The 17,566-nt window shown below is 32.4% G+C and overlaps 2 protein-coding genes across 8 annotated transcripts in view; one reads left to right on the forward strand and one right to left on the reverse strand.

Moving 5' to 3' along the window:
* The window catches only part of LOC18098701 (rab escort protein 1), a 101,668-nt gene that overhangs the window by 67,727 nt on the left and 16,375 nt on the right, over positions 1–17,566 (reverse strand). The window lies entirely within an intron of this gene.
* LOC112326111 (cytochrome P450 76A1-like) overlaps positions 1–17,566 on the forward strand; it is an 81,050-nt gene that overhangs the window by 39,500 nt on the left and 23,984 nt on the right. Inside the window, exons 1-2 of one of the 3 annotated variants that reach the window (XM_052453010.1) lie at positions 7,270–8,221; positions 9,085–9,295. The exons of the other annotated variants lie outside the window; for them this stretch is intronic. Coding sequence (XP_052308970.1) covers positions 7,307–8,221; positions 9,085–9,295 — 1,126 coding nt within the window. The 5' untranslated portion in view covers positions 7,270–7,306. Of the gene's footprint in view, positions 1–7,269; positions 8,222–9,084; positions 9,296–17,566 lie in introns of those variants that run through there. 3 annotated transcript variants of the gene reach the window in all.

Consider the following 17,566-nt stretch of genomic DNA (forward strand, 5'->3'; position numbering starts at 1 on the left):
TTGAAATTGACCTGTTTGTTTCTGCGTTTCAAAAGCACTTTTGAAAAAATTTGAAATTTTTTTATTTTTTTATTAACTTCAAATTAATATATTTTTAGTGTTTTCAAATCATTTTGAAGTGCTTATATTAAAAATAATTTTTAAAAAATAAAAAAAAATCATTGACATGTATTTTAGCACAAAAAATTATTTTATTTTTCGGTAATCAAAGTTAATTTTTAGCGGTTGAACGGGCATTTTTTAATACTGATCGGCGTTTTAGTTTTACCCACATATATATTTATTATTATACAAATCAATAATGCAGAAATATTTACTGTAGTAGTTGGTGCAGTTGAGGCATGTGAAATTTTTTCTTCGGACAAAGCCGTGTCTCCTGGTTATAAATGCCCTGTTCCCCTAGGCCCTAGTCATTGGCTATAAAAGCCAGTAAAAGAGAACAGAAAGGAAGAAGTGAATCCTAATGCTGATACTATTAATGTTTTTTTAGTTTTTCTTCACGCGAGTAAAGTATTGATTTTTTTAAAAACAATTTAAAAAATACTAAAAAATATCATAACCATTAGATTAAATAGTATTTAGTTCTGGATCATTAATTAGATCTGATCAAACAGGGCAAAGTACACTAGATTAAAACCCAAATCCATCTCAGCCCTTTAAACGGTCTGTCCTTTGATCCTGTCTTGCCACGTCACCTGGTGTACCAAGCCCCAGGTGCATCCTATCACACTGAAGCAAAGCAAAGATCTGACAATCGGGGCCGTCTATTAATTTTTAGTTCAAGCAAACCGTAGCCGTATGATCAATTCATAACTGATCCAACGGTCCATGAGATCCGATGCACCAGCTTACCATGCTAACTTCGCACTATAGCAGATCTAAGAGATTCTCCCTCCTCTCGCCGGCGATCCTCTCTCCACACGGATCTCCCAACTCCGGCCACTTAAAGAGTCTGGACCACCACAGTAAGGTTCCTTACCTAATCGCTAGAAAACCCCAGGCGTTTTTCATCGCTTTCTCTGCCGTATCTTTCCGGAAAAAGGCCGCGACATCTTCGGCCACCCGAAGCTTCAAACCGTCGATTCTCTCTCATAAGATTAAATGATATTATTGTAATGAATAGTAAATAGTGCTACGAGAAATTGAACAACCGCGTACAATCCTTAAAAGACATTTATATTATTGTAATCGCCTAATTTCACGGGCCCTGAAGTTAACGATTATGTAAGTCTCTAGTGGCCCTGAGATTTGTGAGACTGGAACAAGTGACCTCTAGGATGAAGTGCCCGTTTGGCACTGCGGCTACGGCTAGAATAAACGCAGGATTGGTTAAGTTGAATCGCATTTTTTATTTCACGTGAGTCCCACTCAGAAACTGATGTCGAATCTCAGTTTTTGAAAAGCAATTGCTTTTATGTCCGTGTTCTCCTCTCTCTTATATTTTTTACAATAGCCTTAATCTTAATCTTAATCTTAATCTTCCATTTGGATTATTTTATTTCCACTAGACGGCTTGTCTTAATAATGCATGTGAATGGGGATTCGGAGGTCATCGCGAATCACCCAAATCCACGGAAGAATATTAGAAATGAATGACTTGTCAAATATTGAAACCATACTCTTTTTGGTAACGTCTTACTTGTCAACTACAAGGGGGGAAATAAAAAAAGAGACGAAGCTTATCATTTCGGATTTCATCATGCAAAGGAATATACCCGAAACATTGGGATTGGTTTTTATTTTATTTTATAATCATCGTTTGATTTATTGAAAAGTAGTTATTAGCCATTTAATTAATGACTAAACAACCGAAAATAAGAGTTAATACGGAAGGAGCAATATATAGAAAAACGAAATACAAAAATCTCTATTAATTTCCTTAATTACCTAAATTAATTCTGGGATTTAATTAGACAAAGGAATCAATTTAGCTCCCCGCAAATTATGCATTAAAAGTCAACTTAATTGGTGTATTTAGAATCAAATTAGAGGAGACTAAGTTAATCAATTCATGCAACATAAGCTCACCAATTCACGTAACATATTAGATAATATTGATGGATTGGGACCGCAAGAGGGATAGGGGACCAAGCCGATGTAGAGACGGAATCAAGGGGAAGTAAGCAGGGGCTAAATAATAAATAAATATAATGATGGATTTTGTAGGTTAGTTTTTTATTGCTTAGTAACTAAGATGTACTATTTAAATAGGTGGGCCCATCTAATGTAAATATATTTGTTATCTTTGACTTAAAAACTATCTACGTGGAAAGAAAAAATATGAAGTTATATGGATTTTGCCGTTTACTCTCAGCTGCAGCTCTAATATAAAGGGTAAAATATAGAAATAATTAGAATATAAATTGCAAACAGAAATATTGAAGCAGAGCGCCACCGATTAATTCCTCTTTCATCAAACAAATCAAGGTAATTGAGCATTGCTAACCTCAAATTTAAAATTTATTTTTATTTTGTTTTGAGATATTTGTTAAGAATTTGATGAGGTTTTTTCATAATTCTATTATTTTTGCTTCTTTTTGTTTTTTTGCTCAGATCTGCTAGTTTTACCAAATTTGTTTTTGAATTCTTGTTATAGTGATTTTTTTTCTAATTAATTAGATATATTTTATTGCTTTGTCTTGATTATAATTGGATTTTTTTATGTTTTGCTTTTAGCAGAGCCATCAAAATTACCAATTTTTTTCTCATGATATATGTTTTGATTTTAGGTTGAACCATGAACAAAATAAGAAGAATTGATTCTTTTGTTGAGAAAAAGAGAACAAATATTGATAACTCACAGCCTAGTGAACCAACTCCAATGTGTAATGTTGAAGTTATGGTTGAGCAACCTCAATGTGCTTCAGTTTACGAAGAACCTACACTGATTAGTGAGCAGTCTCTTACTAGAATCGACATTGCTCATTTACTTAGAGATCCAAGCAATTGTCCTCAAATTTGGGAATACTTGGTTAATCAACAAGATGAAATTCCAAGGGCATACATTAATTTGGGACCATATCAACCTTTGATGTCTAAATACCCACTGACTGGTGAAAAACATCCTCGTCGATTTCAATCTCATTGGTTCAAAAGTTATCCATGGCTTGAATATTCAGAGAAAAATACTGCATTTTGTTTCCCTTGCTATTTATTTCCAAGTAAACCATTATTATCGGGTTGATATATTTACATCTATCATTAATCAACAATTGCAAGAGAGCTAAATAATATATTCGATGAACAGGCAATCGAGCTTCTTAAGTTGAGCACAACTTTAGATCCTAGAAATAACTATAAATTATTCAATATTGAAGATATATGCTTACTTGTTGACAAGTTTTATCCTGAAGATTTTTCTGACCAAGAAAAAATTCATTTGAGACTTCAGTTGCAGCATTATGAGCTTGATATCCCCAATCATCCAAAATTAAAGAATATGTCATCGATTACTGATTTATGTCAAGGATTGGTTGAAACATAAAAATCAACAATTTATTCACTCATTGACAGGTTGATTCGGCTTATTTTAACTCTTCCTGTTTCGACAGCAACTACTGAATGAGCTTTTTCAGCAATGAAGATTGTTAAAACAAGACTTCGCAATCGGATGGAAGAAGATTTTCTTGCAAATTATTTGATTGTCTATATAGAAAAAGAAATTGCTGAAAGATTCACAATTGATATGATAATCGATGATTTCTATTGTATGAAAGAACGACGAGCACAATTAAAATAAATATGTAAGAATCATTTTTTATTATTTTTTACTTTATTTTAAAGTTTATCAAACATAAATAATGTTTCGCTTTATCTAATGTTTCTTATATACTTTCTATGTTTATATTTGATAGGTATAAAGACAAACAAAATTAAAGTGATAGATACATTATGAAGATAAAATTAACTTCATCGCTTTGACTCAATTTGATATTGCTTAAAATCTTTTACCTTGTGCAAAGGTCATTATATGTTTGTATTTTTTTTTATAACTCATGTACAATAAAGTGATAGTACGAATGTGCCTGTATCCACAAGCAAAGAGAGATTTCTTATTATAATCAAAACCAATAAAAGTTTTGAAAAAAAATCTCAAACCCTAATTCAAAATATATTTAGGCCAATCCGATCCTCACAGCACACTATGAATTTCTCATGCTTGCTATCTTTTTCGCACACAAGAATGTGCATGGTTATGCTTAGAAAAAAAACCTAGGCCTAAATACGTAATTGTAGATAATATGTTTTAGTTATTCTGATGGCTTGAGGATTAGTAAAATACTAGTTTTATTAAAAATTTTTTTTCTAGATTTATAAAGTTTTCATTGTTTAATTTGTGACATCTTCATATAATAAAAATATGAACTCGTACACATTTCAATAGAAATCCATAAGAAATTTAATTATTAGAAGAAGACATAAGTACTTAACTAATTAAATCCCGACCACCTCAAATACACACACACACACATTTGTTCCCTTTTAACCACCTTAGGATTTACGAACTTCTTAATTACTTTTGTCATCCTTTAAGAACATATTTACATGTACCTTTTTAACTAGTCTGATTTTGATTTGGAGAACATATTTACATGTAACTTTTTAATTAGTCTGATTTTGATTTGGATGTATTACAAGGCACGCAATATAATAAGAAATATTATGCTTTTTCATCCCAAAAATTTAAAATTTAAGATTAAAATATCTATACAACATAATATTATAATTTTAATAATTAAATGATCACGAGTTTAATTTTTACCGCTCTATTTTTTTTAAACTTTAAATCAAATCAACATAACTAATAATAAATTTATGCAAGTTTTAAATTAAAATATTTCACATAAAAAATTGCATTAAAAAATAATATAAAATCATCATCAAAATATGAGCTTACTAGCTACCATGAGACATGGAGCATTTATGATTTTCCAACTACTTCTAGAAGAGTTGTCCGTTCCCATTGTACCTCTAAAGTGTGGGAAAAATGAAAAAGAGACGAAGCTTGTCGTTTCTAACTTGAAAATTTGGAATTTAGTCGAAGGAATCAAATTAGCGGCGCCCTGCAAATTATGCGTTGAGCATTTATGGGCTGGATTCAACCTAACCTATAAAACAAATCAAACTAAATTGATGTATTTGGGTTTCATAAAAAAAAAATGATGCATGTGGAATGAAATTAGTAGTGGGGACTAAGTCAATCAATTCGTGCAACATAAGTTAATAAATTCACGTAACATATAGAAGACATGCTTATGGTTTTGGGACTGCAGGAAGGGCCGACAGGGGACCAAGCCGATGGATGTGAATTATTATTATTTTATTTTTGATTAATGTGGGTGTTCGGATCAACTTTCATGCACCTCGACTAATTCTATAGGCCCTGAAGTTAATGACCATATAAACTTCCAGTGACCCTGAGGTTTGTGAGACCCGAACTAGTGATCTCTAGGAAAAAAACTTAGAACCTGACTAGTTGAGTTTCACCTCTCAGAGTTGATGGATCTGAATTATTATACACCAAAGCTGATGTAGTAAGATTTTGGAAGATTAAAGTATCAACCAAAACCAGATTCACCATGCGTCTAATCTGTAATTGTTAGGTATCAAAGATAATTTTTTTTATTATAGTCAAAACTAATACAAGTTTTGAATAATTCTCAACCCCAATCCTTACCATAATATAATATTTTCTTGCTAGGTATCTTTATAGCACACAAGAACATGTAATATCATCTCTAAATTAAAAAAAATTAGGTTTAAGTACAGACATATTTACAAATAAAGAACATGTTTTAATGGGAAAATGATTAGTATAACACTAAAACCTATAAGAATTCTTTTTTCTAGACAAAAACAATCTTACATTTATAAAGCATAGTTTTGAAACCCGGCCCGGCCCGACGGGTCGACCCGGGGCTGGAACCGGGCCGGATTGAAGAAAAAATGGGAGAAGAAAAAACCCGGTGTGACCTGACGACCCGGCTAACCCGACAAGACCTGGTTGCAAACCCGTTGACTTTTGTTTTTTTTTTAAACTAAAATGATGTCGTTTTGATTTTTTTTAAAAAAAAATGACCCGGCCGACTTGGTGACCTGGTCAAAACCCGGAACCCGGGCCTTGAACCAGGCGGCCACCAGGACCTATGTTATAAAGTCTTCATTATTTAATGCGAAAACGAAGGAAATGCTTTACCTAATATTCTTACTCCACCCACCAACTTTCAGAACGATATTTTAAATGGAAGACAATTCTCTTAAATATGAAAATAGACTCTTGAATTATGCCATTATCCATAAAAAACTAACTATTACGTACAAGAATACATATACGTTGATGGATAGATAATTATATCCCAACCTTGACATGTCCTCAATATTTCCAACTTGTTAATTAGTTTTGACGTCATCCTATCAAATTATGAACGTATTGACATGTCCCTTGTTAATTAGTCTATTTGGGTTGTAACATAGTAATATAAAATAAGAAATATTATTAGATTATTGTCCCACAATATAGTTCTTGAATTGAGATAACTTCTTAGTATAATATAAATCATTGAATAATTTCTACGGACACCACGATGGTAGGAATGTAGTAGGTGAAACACATATAAGAAAGATCAAGATAAAAAAAAACCAATTAGGTACTATTTTGTTATTATTTCAAGGTAAAAAGACAGAGAGATATTCGAAATAAAAATATGTTTGATTAAAATAATAATATAAAATAAATATTTTTTTATGATAATTAATTTTACAGTAAATTTTTATATTTTAAAAATAAAAATTACAAAAAATATATCATTTTTGTCTCTTTTATTTCGATATAGTAATCATGTGTGTGTGTGTATATATATATATATTGGTTTAGATTCCTATCTAAAGAAGAGGAATACAAATTTTACTTCATCAATGTCTAAGAACTATCTCAACCCAATAACTTAAGCTGTTAAGTGAGGTTTCAAGATATGATTTATATTATTCTCTAACACACCCCTTCAAGTGAAAACTTTTTGGACTTGAAACTTGTACAGACTCAAATTACCTTGTGCTTGATTTTTATCAAATAAATAGGGATGGTGAGATTCGAAATCGTGATCGTTTAGTCATAAAGACTCTGATATCATGTCAAATAACCATCTCAACCCAATAGAAAGCTTTTAAGTGAGGTCCCAAATATAATTTATATTTTTCTCTAACAATCAATATATAATTTAACCTGACATGCATGGAATTCTATATAAAATGTAGCCTATACCTAGAGTACAAGAAACCATCACTAGTCATACACACAAAGAAAGATATGGACTATGAAATTGCAGGTCTGGTTCTAGCAGTCTTGCTATGGGTTGCATGGGCAGTGGTGACTGAACGTCGTTACCGTCGTTCAGAAGAGCAAGGGCAGCTACCACCGGGGCCTAGACCACTGCCAGTGGTTGGCAATATCTTCCTGCTGGGTTGGGCACCACACGAGTCTTTTGCTAATTTGGCTCGTGTTCATGGTCCAATCATGACCATTTGGCTCGGGTCCATGTGTAACGTGGTCATTTCCTCGAGCGAAGTGGCTCGTGAGATGTTCAAGAATCATGATGCGGTGTTAGCTGGGAGAAAAATCTATGAGGCTATAAGAGGTGATTTTGGAAATGAAGGGTCTATAATCACAGCCCAATATGGACCGCATTGGCGCATGTTAAGGCGCTTATGCACCACCGAATTCTTTGTGACTAGCCGCCTTGATGCCATGCAGGGTGCACGAACTAGGTGCATCGATGGCATGCTGCAATACATAGAAGATGATAGTGCCAATGGCACTAGCGCTATTGACCTTGGGAGATACATTTTCTTGATGGCTTTTAATCTTATTGGCAACCTCATGTTTTCTAAAGATTTATTGGACCCAAAATCGGAGAAGGGAGCTAAGTTTTTTCAGCATGCAGGTAAGGTCGTGGAGTTGGCAGGTAAGCCTAACATGGCTGATTGTTTTCCAATTTTAAGATGGCTTGATCCACAAGGTATAAGGAGGAAGACACAGTTCCATGTTGCAAGAGCCTTTGAGATTGCAGGAGGGTTCATCAAAGAAAGAACAGAGAGTACGCAAAAGGAAAATAGTAGAGATGACAAGAGGAAAGATTATCTAGATGTCCTTTTGGAGTTTCGTGGTGATGGCGTGGAGGAGCCCTCTAGATTTTCTTCAACAACGATCAATGCGATTGTCTTAGTAAGTAGCATCTCTTTTCCTATGGTTCTCTTTTCTGTCCTATCTTTGCATACATTTTTGTGTTTTTGTTCGGAGGCGGCAAAGCCTGTCTTAATATAATTGTCTACCTAGTAATTAACATCTCGTTTGACAGCTTTGTTAAGCTCAGACCTCTGTTAGTAAAGTACTCCGCCCCGCTGATAGGTTTACCTTCAGCTCTAGCTTGTGTTGGCTTTTTTTTTTTAAAAAAAAATCAATCCAGATTGAATTAGTTGATTGGACATATTAATCTGTTACTCGGTTAGAATTTCATTGATTTTTTTCAAAATTATTGTTTTGATCTTTAAATTTTTTTTATTAGACTTACTTAAAAATCAATCTCATGATCCGAGACTTACTCTGAATGCAACTCCGAGTTAGGTCTAATTATAACTATGACTTGGACTATGGAAACTATAGTTCTACATACACGGTGGAACCAAAAAATTTATCAAACCCGGCCTGAATCAGTAATTAACCTAGAACCCAATTGATTTCACCTGTAGTTTAAGTTGGATTTTAAAATAAAATTAACTTTGAGATGATACTGTTTGGCTTGATTGACCCTACTAGTTAATTTGATCAAAATTTTATTTGATTTTTTTAATCTTTTCTTTAAAATGATATTGTTTTGATTGATTTCATTTAATTCACCCAACTCGTGACTTAAAGTTTAAACTAGGTATAATATCTTTGTTTTTAAGTAATGTTCAAAAACATAAATTAATTATCATATTTATCTCGGCCTGGGTTTTTTCCAAACCATAGTAAAGAAATTATTAGGAGATAGTATACAAAATTAAATCACTAACAATCTTAATTATTGTCATGATTTTTTCTTATAGGAAATGTTTACGGCAGGGACTGATACAACAACAAGCACTTTGGAATGGGCCATGGCTGAACTTCTACATAACCCTAAAGTAATGAAAACAGTCCAATCCGAGTTGAGAAGCACCATTGGCCCCAACAAGAAGCTCGAAGATAAAGACATTGAGAATCTCCCATACCTAAAGGCAGTCATCAGGGAAACACTGAGACTGCACCCTCCTCTCCCTTTTTTAGTCTCGCACATGGCCATGAACCCTTGCAAGATGCTAGGCTATTACGTCCCTAAAGAGACAACAATTCTAGTTAATGTGTGGGCCATTGGAAGGGATTCAAAGACTTGGGATGACCCTTTGGTTTTCAAGCCAGAAAGGTTCTTGGAACCAAACATGGTAGATTACAAAGGTCGTCATTTTGAGTTCATACCATTTGGTTCTGGCCGTAGAATGTGCCCTGCCATGCCGCTCGCTTCTCGTGTACTTTATTTGGCTCTTGGGTCGCTCTTGCTTTCATTTGATTGGATTTTGCCGGATGGTCTCAAGCCAGAGGATATGGACATGACTGAAAAAATAGGGATAACACTTAGAAAAAGTGTTCCCTTAAAGGTCATACCGACACCTTACAAGGGGTCATCAAATCATGATGGGTTCTGAGTTGATATGGGATATTCCAAAATTTCTACGTACTAGTATAACAAAACGTAGTTATAAAAAGGGTATAACAGATCAATCTTGGTATCCTATTGATTTGAAACTTATTTCAAGTTATATTTTATTTTGAAATGGATTAAAAAAGAAAATAATTCAACATTGTTTTGGTAAAAAAAAATAGACTCGCAGTTGAATTTTAGGCCGAGCCAGACCCAGGCTCGGACTTATATCTAAGTTACAAAATGTTGTATTAGTATTGTATTCAATTTAGCTGTTTGAGTCATATATTTGATTCTTAATTTGTATGTGTATGTATATTAATGTATATCTATATATAATCTAGTTGTGGAGAATTTTTTTTAATTAATTAGCATGTTTGGTGATGCAGTTTGTCATAACCCAATTCTGGGTTATTCCCCAAAAATCAATATCTTTTTCAAAATAAAAATAATAAAATAATAATAAAGGTTGACGATGTGGAGAAAGCAAATCGAGGAATCAAGCTACAATTTTAGAGGAAATTCAAGACTTAATGGTACCCCATTATGCCCCAAAATAGAAAGAAAATGCAAATTCAATGTCAAATCAAATGATTATTGGATGAATATGCTTAAAAATTAAGTCTAAGACATAATTAAATTTTTAACAGGTCAATTTGATTTAATCATGGGCCAAATTGAATTTTAATTATGTTTAAGAATTAATGTGGGTCCAATTGAAGGATTTAATTAAGTACAAGGACTAAATTATACTTTAAATGGGTCAAATTAATTTTATTTGGGGCTTAATTGGTGAAAAATTAAGTTTGGGAGCCTAATTTGGGCTTAATTGAGAAGATTGGAATTTTAAGAGATCAAATTTAATTTTTACCAAGTTAATTGACTGAAACTAGGGGCCAAATTGTAAGAAAAATGAAGTTTTGGGGTCAATTAGGGGCTAAATTGAAGAAATTCGCAGCCAAGGACCAATCTACAAAGGGTGCCAAAATTAAGGGTCTTAATTGACAAAAACCGGGAGTGAAATTGAAGAAATTGAAAGTTTAATGGTCAATTAGGGGTTAAATTGCATAAATCCGAGACCAAGGACTAAATTGTAAAAGGCGCGTAAATCTGGGGCTGAAGTTGAAATTCCGTAGGGGCCTAATTGCATTAAATCAAAAGTTTATGGTCAATTAGGGGTTCATTTGAAATCAATTGAAAGCTGGAGGACTAAATTGAAAATCAGTTAAAATCCCTAATTCAATTCAAAACGACGTCGTTTTACATTAAAAAGAAAAAGAAGGACCAGACGACGCGTCGTCTGGTTACTGTTCATTATCTTTTCTGTTTTACCCGAAAGAAACAGCGCGGGAGCCTTATTTGCAGGTGCATTTAATGCTTGATTTCTCCATCAAATCGAACAAAACTTGCACGAAACGGATCCCCTGCAGTTCCTCTACAACCCCATGTGAACGTTTCAGGATGAAAGACAGCACATCGACATCGGCGACGACGTGAAGAGGTCAACTCAGGGACGCTACTTTGAACCAACGGTTGGGATCCTTCCCAGCCAAATCTAGGGCTGAAATTTTGCCCCGGTGTAGACGAGATTATCCTCTTCCACCACCTATAAATAGAGGCTCCGTTGATGACCTGAGAGAGGAGAAAATTGGGTCCAAAAATCAGAAAAAACTAGCCTCTCTGCCCCGTTTCTGTAGTATTTTTCTCTACCTCTCTCTCCCCGCTGTTCCAGCCACCAACCAGAGCCACCACAAGCTTCTCCACCACCAGCTCCACCACAGGAAGCCAACACAACCACCAAGTAGCCACCGCGACTCTCTCTCTCTTCTCCTTCCGGCCTTTCTCTCTCCTCTACAAACTTCTTCTTCCTGCACAGTAGCAACTCCGGAGACCAAGATCTCCATCAACGCCGCTACCAGCCTCTTGTCAGCCACCCAGACTAGCAGCGCCTCCCACTTGTGTCAGGTGGTGTCCCCCTACTTCTGCCCCGTTCCTGCCCACGTATCTTCTGCATGCAATGGCAGAATCATTAACCTTGAATATGGGTCGGACCTTATTTGGCCCAGCCCAAATTTATGGGCCGGATTCGGCCCACCCCCAAACTTGTTGGGCTGAGATCGGCCCACCCTTTTGTAGGTCGGGCTCGGCCCAGTTAGCTGGGCCGACCTAGCCCACATATTTAATATTATATAATATATATTATATTATAATATTATTTAAAAAAATCCAAAAAATTTTCAAAAATCATTTTAAAAAATTTTGCGATTTTGTCAAATATTTTTCTATCCATTTTGCATAATATCGGGTTGTATATTTACACTGTAGTGCGCCGCCGCCTCTTCTTTACTTCCCTAAAACAGATAGAGCAAGACGCAGAGACAGAGAAGACAAAGAAAGGTAACCGAGAGAGAAGGCAAGAAAGAGATGGAGATAGGAAAAGACATTATGGTAAGAAATATATTTTTAGTATTTGTGATAATTTTTCAGTATTAAGTTTGAGTTTTATTTACTAATATGTGTGGATTTGTTTTTATAAAGCTTTGTTAAAGGATGTTAAGATTTGGGTGAATATATATGCATTGATTTTGATTTATAGTTCTTGAGAAATTAACTAGGACTCGTTATTCAGTAGAATTGATTGCTTAAAGATGAACTTGAGAATTGAAAATTTGTGAACCATTGATGATCTTAAGTTCAAAGGATATATATAAATTGTAGAGTTCTATCAAGAAGCAAGAAGAAACAAGAAACTCAAATCCTGGTTATGGCCACCGAGTTTAGAGGCTGTGAATCAGAGATGACGATCAAATTATATTATGGTCTCCAGTGTTTAAAAATGTTACTATCCACTTCAAATAGAGTTTGAGTCATGTGATGCACAAATTATATTAGTACACTTTCAAATACGCTCTCTAGAATACTAATAAAACACGTGACTAATATATTTTAAATTAAAAAACACATTTAAAAAATACTTTACAATACATTATCAAACGCACAAGTCTAGCTCTCGAAAAGATATTTAAATTACTAATTAAGTTGTCATTTTAATTTACGGGTCTATTAATTATTTATATTTGAAAACTCAACTCCAATAAAGTTTTGGATTGTAAATTTTTTAATCAACCTGTAGTGTTAAGTCAAGTTTAACAACCATGTTATTAACATATCAATGGTTTCAACTTAGCCGACATGTCATTTAAAGATTCAAGATTGAGTACTTGCGAGGCTATATATAGGCTATTAACTAATGTTTCTTGAATCAAGGTTTCTGTGAATAAATGTTCTAGTTTCCCACCAGGTGGAAGTGGTTGCAATTCCATGTTCTTGATTTGTTCCTATTTCAAAATCATTAAACATAATAATAATAAAAAATATACAACCAATAGTTTTTTTTTTCTCTTTTTTTACTCCCTGGATCTGTTGTCAAGGTACAGGGGCTTCTTTGAAGTGGAATAACCCGACCACAAAAATGCAGTGATACAAAATGCATATGCTCTACCCAGGATAGAAAATGCCTAAGTATTAAAATTCAAGTTTTATAATTACATTAATATTTGGGAGTGCAATAACTTCTGCTTTTAAATGTATTTCACTTGAAAAGATATAAAATTGATGTTTTTTATAATGTTTTATTTATAATTGTAATGTACCGATATCAAACCTCAAAAAATATATAAAAAAAAATTATAAAAAACATCACGCATTGCATTACAAAACACACACTAATATCAGCTGATATTCTAAAATTTGAGATAATCCTGTATTTTTGGTGAATCTAAGAGTTTCAAAAATGATTGATCATAATTTATAATTTATGGGTGATTTTTTTATTATTTATTTTTTTTATTCTATTTAAAAAATAATACCTATAATTATTATCTCGTAAAACTTTCAAGAAAAAAGAAAAAAGTAAGACAAAATCTGTGATGGTACCCACATGAAATAGCATTTACTCCGATAATCCAAAGCCCTTAAAAATCAAGAGCCCACGATCAACTTGAATGGGTACACTTATCACGCTTAGACGACCCCGATTCTTCTTTAGTTTTAAAATAATCTTTTCAATTCAGTTGCTGTATCTTGCATTTTTATAAGCAAGCCCTACTTCTCATCAAGACCCGGTTCCGGATTTTGATCGGGTTATCAGGTCGTCCGGCTCAAATTTTTTTTTTTAAATCAAAACGACGTCGTTTTAATAAAAAAAAAAGTCAACGGGTTGCAACCTGATTTTTGACCGGGTCTTGCCGGGTCAACCGGGTTTTTTCTTCTCTTTTTTTTTCTTCAACCCAGCTCGGTTCTAGCCCCGGGTCGACCCACCACACCGGGTCAGGTTTTAAAACTATGCTGCTTCTTGAATTTTTAAAAATGTTGTTATGCAAATTAAATATGATTTTAGAATTGATTTTTTACTTCAAATCATAATTTTTTTTCATAAGCAATGAACTGCATTACAACGTAGAAATAATTAAATTTATCTTGAATCAAGAGAAATTGTGCATAACCAGGATATCTTATAGAAATAATTTCATGTACATGCTATAAATCTTACTTCAGATCACATTTTATCATTCATATTGATGTTTATAAATTAGAAATCAAATTAATACACTTCTTTATAGTTATAGAATTCTTAAGAACTCTTGCGTTCACCTAACTTGCGAAATAATGACTAGCAATAAGATCAAACTTAACTTTGCACCCATTCCCAAAAGACGTTTCTTTGACCTAATTTATTACATGGCTAAGATATATCAAGCATTCCAATATTTACTCGCATAAATAATATCAAATCTCAAATATATCATGATCTACACTATTATTTTGTCTTTTTTTTATGTTAATTATTGAGAAAAATTATGTTCTTAAACTTTATAAAGTTTATGGATCTATTCACAGGTTTGACTGGTTGACCTGATTTGCAAGTTTGAGAAGTTTAACTTTTTTTTTTCATCCTTAGATATTGGATTAATTGAACATTAAGTTTTATAATTGGTCTTGTTTCATCTTTTAATTGAGGTTATCACGGTATTAAAAAAAACATCTCGGTACTAGGTTGATATTTGATTTCACAATTGTTTGTTTTTGTTATTATATAGTTAAATAAAAAAATAGTTTTGAAAAAAACAAATTATAATCCTAGTGGAGCCCATAACTCGGTTTACAGGTTTGACATGCTAACCCGGGTTATCTGATTCACAGGTTTAACGAGTTTGCCCAACAATAGAATATGTTTTTTTGGTCTTTTAATTATTTTTTTCTTTTCGATTTATCCTTCAATATTGTGTTGATTGAGAAATAGACTGCATGAATGATTTTTGTTTGCTTTCTATAGGGATAATTGTCTCAAATAAGTGTTTATTTTTAGGTTAACGTTCAATTTTGTGAGTATCTATTTTTATCATATAATTAAATAAAAATAGTTTATAAAAAAAGTTATTAAACCCAATAGAATTTACGACTAGGGTCGCGGGGAGACCGAGGTAGATTTAATTTGTCATTGTCTCAATATTTTTTAAAAAAAATTGTCATCTTGAAGTTTTTTTAAAAGCTAAATAATGTTTTCACTGATTATCGATGTTGCATTTGGACTCATGAAATTGATTGATTTAAGTCAAGTTAGCTCCCACGCGGTTTAATTAGAAACTCGAGTTAGGTAAAGAGTCAAGTTAAAAGATTTCAAAATTAATCTACTTGGTTATGTTTAATAATATTATAAAAAAATCTTCATACTCTTAATATTTTTTATATTTTAAAAAAATTAATCCGACCCATGGTGAGCCCGAACCAATAAACTAGTGTAAACTGAAAGGAAGAAAAGAAAATCACATGAATCATGCATATAATATTTAAGAACAATCACATTATTCTTGCTGAATTAGTCACAAATTTTGTAACAATTACGTACACATCAAATATAATTGCACTTGATCACTTCAAGCCATACATTTGAGTATATCTAGAGTCATGCTGATAATGTTTATTGCCCAAATTTAAGTTCATTGGGGATATCGATCACAATTAAGTAGCCTTTCGTTGAAACTTCGAATATACTACGTACCTAACATAAATCTGCCCAACTCCCTGCTAATCATGAACCAATTATCAGTAATTAAATCCATCTAGGCCTAGAACTTTAAAAACCATTTGATCAATCATCAAAGAATATATAAACGATTGTAGTCATGTCAAAAGGGATTCTTCCTCGAATAAGCACAATTTTATATAGTTAATTATAAATGAGATTATTGCTTACAGCAAGATTGCATTATCTATGTATATTAATTTAATTAAAGAAAAGATCATGTCCCCATAAAAAAAAAATTAAAAATCAGGTTATAAAGACAAAAAAATTAAAAATAAAATTAGTTTCATGAACTCGAGTACAAGTAGGCAATGCATATACATGCAAGGCACGCATCAACAACTTTTTTGTTTTTTTTTTATTTGTAAAAAATTGAAAAATACTCTTAGAGCTAAACAATAATAATATACAAACTACGATGAAATTACAACCAAGTCCCTGGAGTCATGGTTAAAAAATTTAAATGATAAGGATAATGAAGTAATTTTATTGTTCTTTTAAATATGAAAAATAAAAAAATGCTATTATGTTGAGGACATTAAATTATTTTATTTAAGAGCTACATTAGTAATTTTATTATGTATTAAAAAACATAACCCCTCACAATCCTCAAAAGATATTTATATCACGTAAAAAAACTAACATGCCCCAAAGCCAAGTTAAAAGATTAAATGACCAAAGAAAAATAAAGTAATTATAGTAAATTATGTATCGGAACACAATAATACATGCAATAATACATCATTTGTCTTGGTCAAGTTCTACTTGAGGATTTGGTCAAGTTTTTTTTAATCTTATTCTTCCATTCTGCTTATTCCATTTCCACTAGAGGGCTTGTCTTAATAAAGAACTCTCTTCCTTAACTATACGTGGTACTATTTCAATGAAATCTCTTGTCAGTTACAAGGGGGGAAATAAAAAAGAGTCATCATGCAAATGAATACCCTATTGGGATTAATTTTTATTTTATTTTATAATCATCGTTTGATTTATTGAAAAGTAGTTATTAGCCATTTAATTAATGACTAAACAACAGAAAATAAGAGTTAATACGGAAGGAACAATATAAAGAAAAACGAAATACAAAAATCTCTATTAATTTCCTTAATTACCTAAATTAATTCTGGGATTTAATTAGACAAAGGAATCAATTTAGCTCCCTACAAGTTATGCATTAAACAGTAATTGATGTATTTAGAATCAAATTAGAGGGGACTAAGTTAACCAATTCACGTGACATATAAGATAATGTTGATGGATTTGGGACCGCATGCATCACCATGATCTATAATTGCTATTATATACATAGAATATCACAGTAAATAGAAAAGAAACAATCAGACAATACAATAATTTTATATAGTACGAATGTGCCTGTATCCACAAGCAAAGAGAGATTTCATATTATAATTCAAAATATATTTAGGCCAATCCGATCCTCAGAGCACACTATGAATTTCTCATGCTTGCTATCTTTTTCGCACACAAGAATGTGCATGATTATACTTAGAAAAACCTAGGCCTAAATTACTTTTGTCATCCTTTAAGAACATATTTACATGTACCTTTTTAATTAGTCCTATTTTGATTTGGATGTATTGCAAGGCACGCAATATAATAAGAAATATTATTGCTTTTTCATCCAAAAAATTTAAATTTTTAAATTAAAACATCCATATGACATAATATTATAATTTTAATATTAATTAAATAATCACGAGTTTAATTTTTATCACTCTACTTTTTTTTATACTTAAAATCAAAT

The sequence above is a fragment of the Populus trichocarpa genome, chromosome 5 (genome assembly GCF_000002775.5).
Source record: "Populus trichocarpa isolate Nisqually-1 chromosome 5, P.trichocarpa_v4.1, whole genome shotgun sequence".
NCBI classification, from domain to species: Eukaryota; Viridiplantae; Streptophyta; class Magnoliopsida; order Malpighiales; family Salicaceae; genus Populus; species Populus trichocarpa.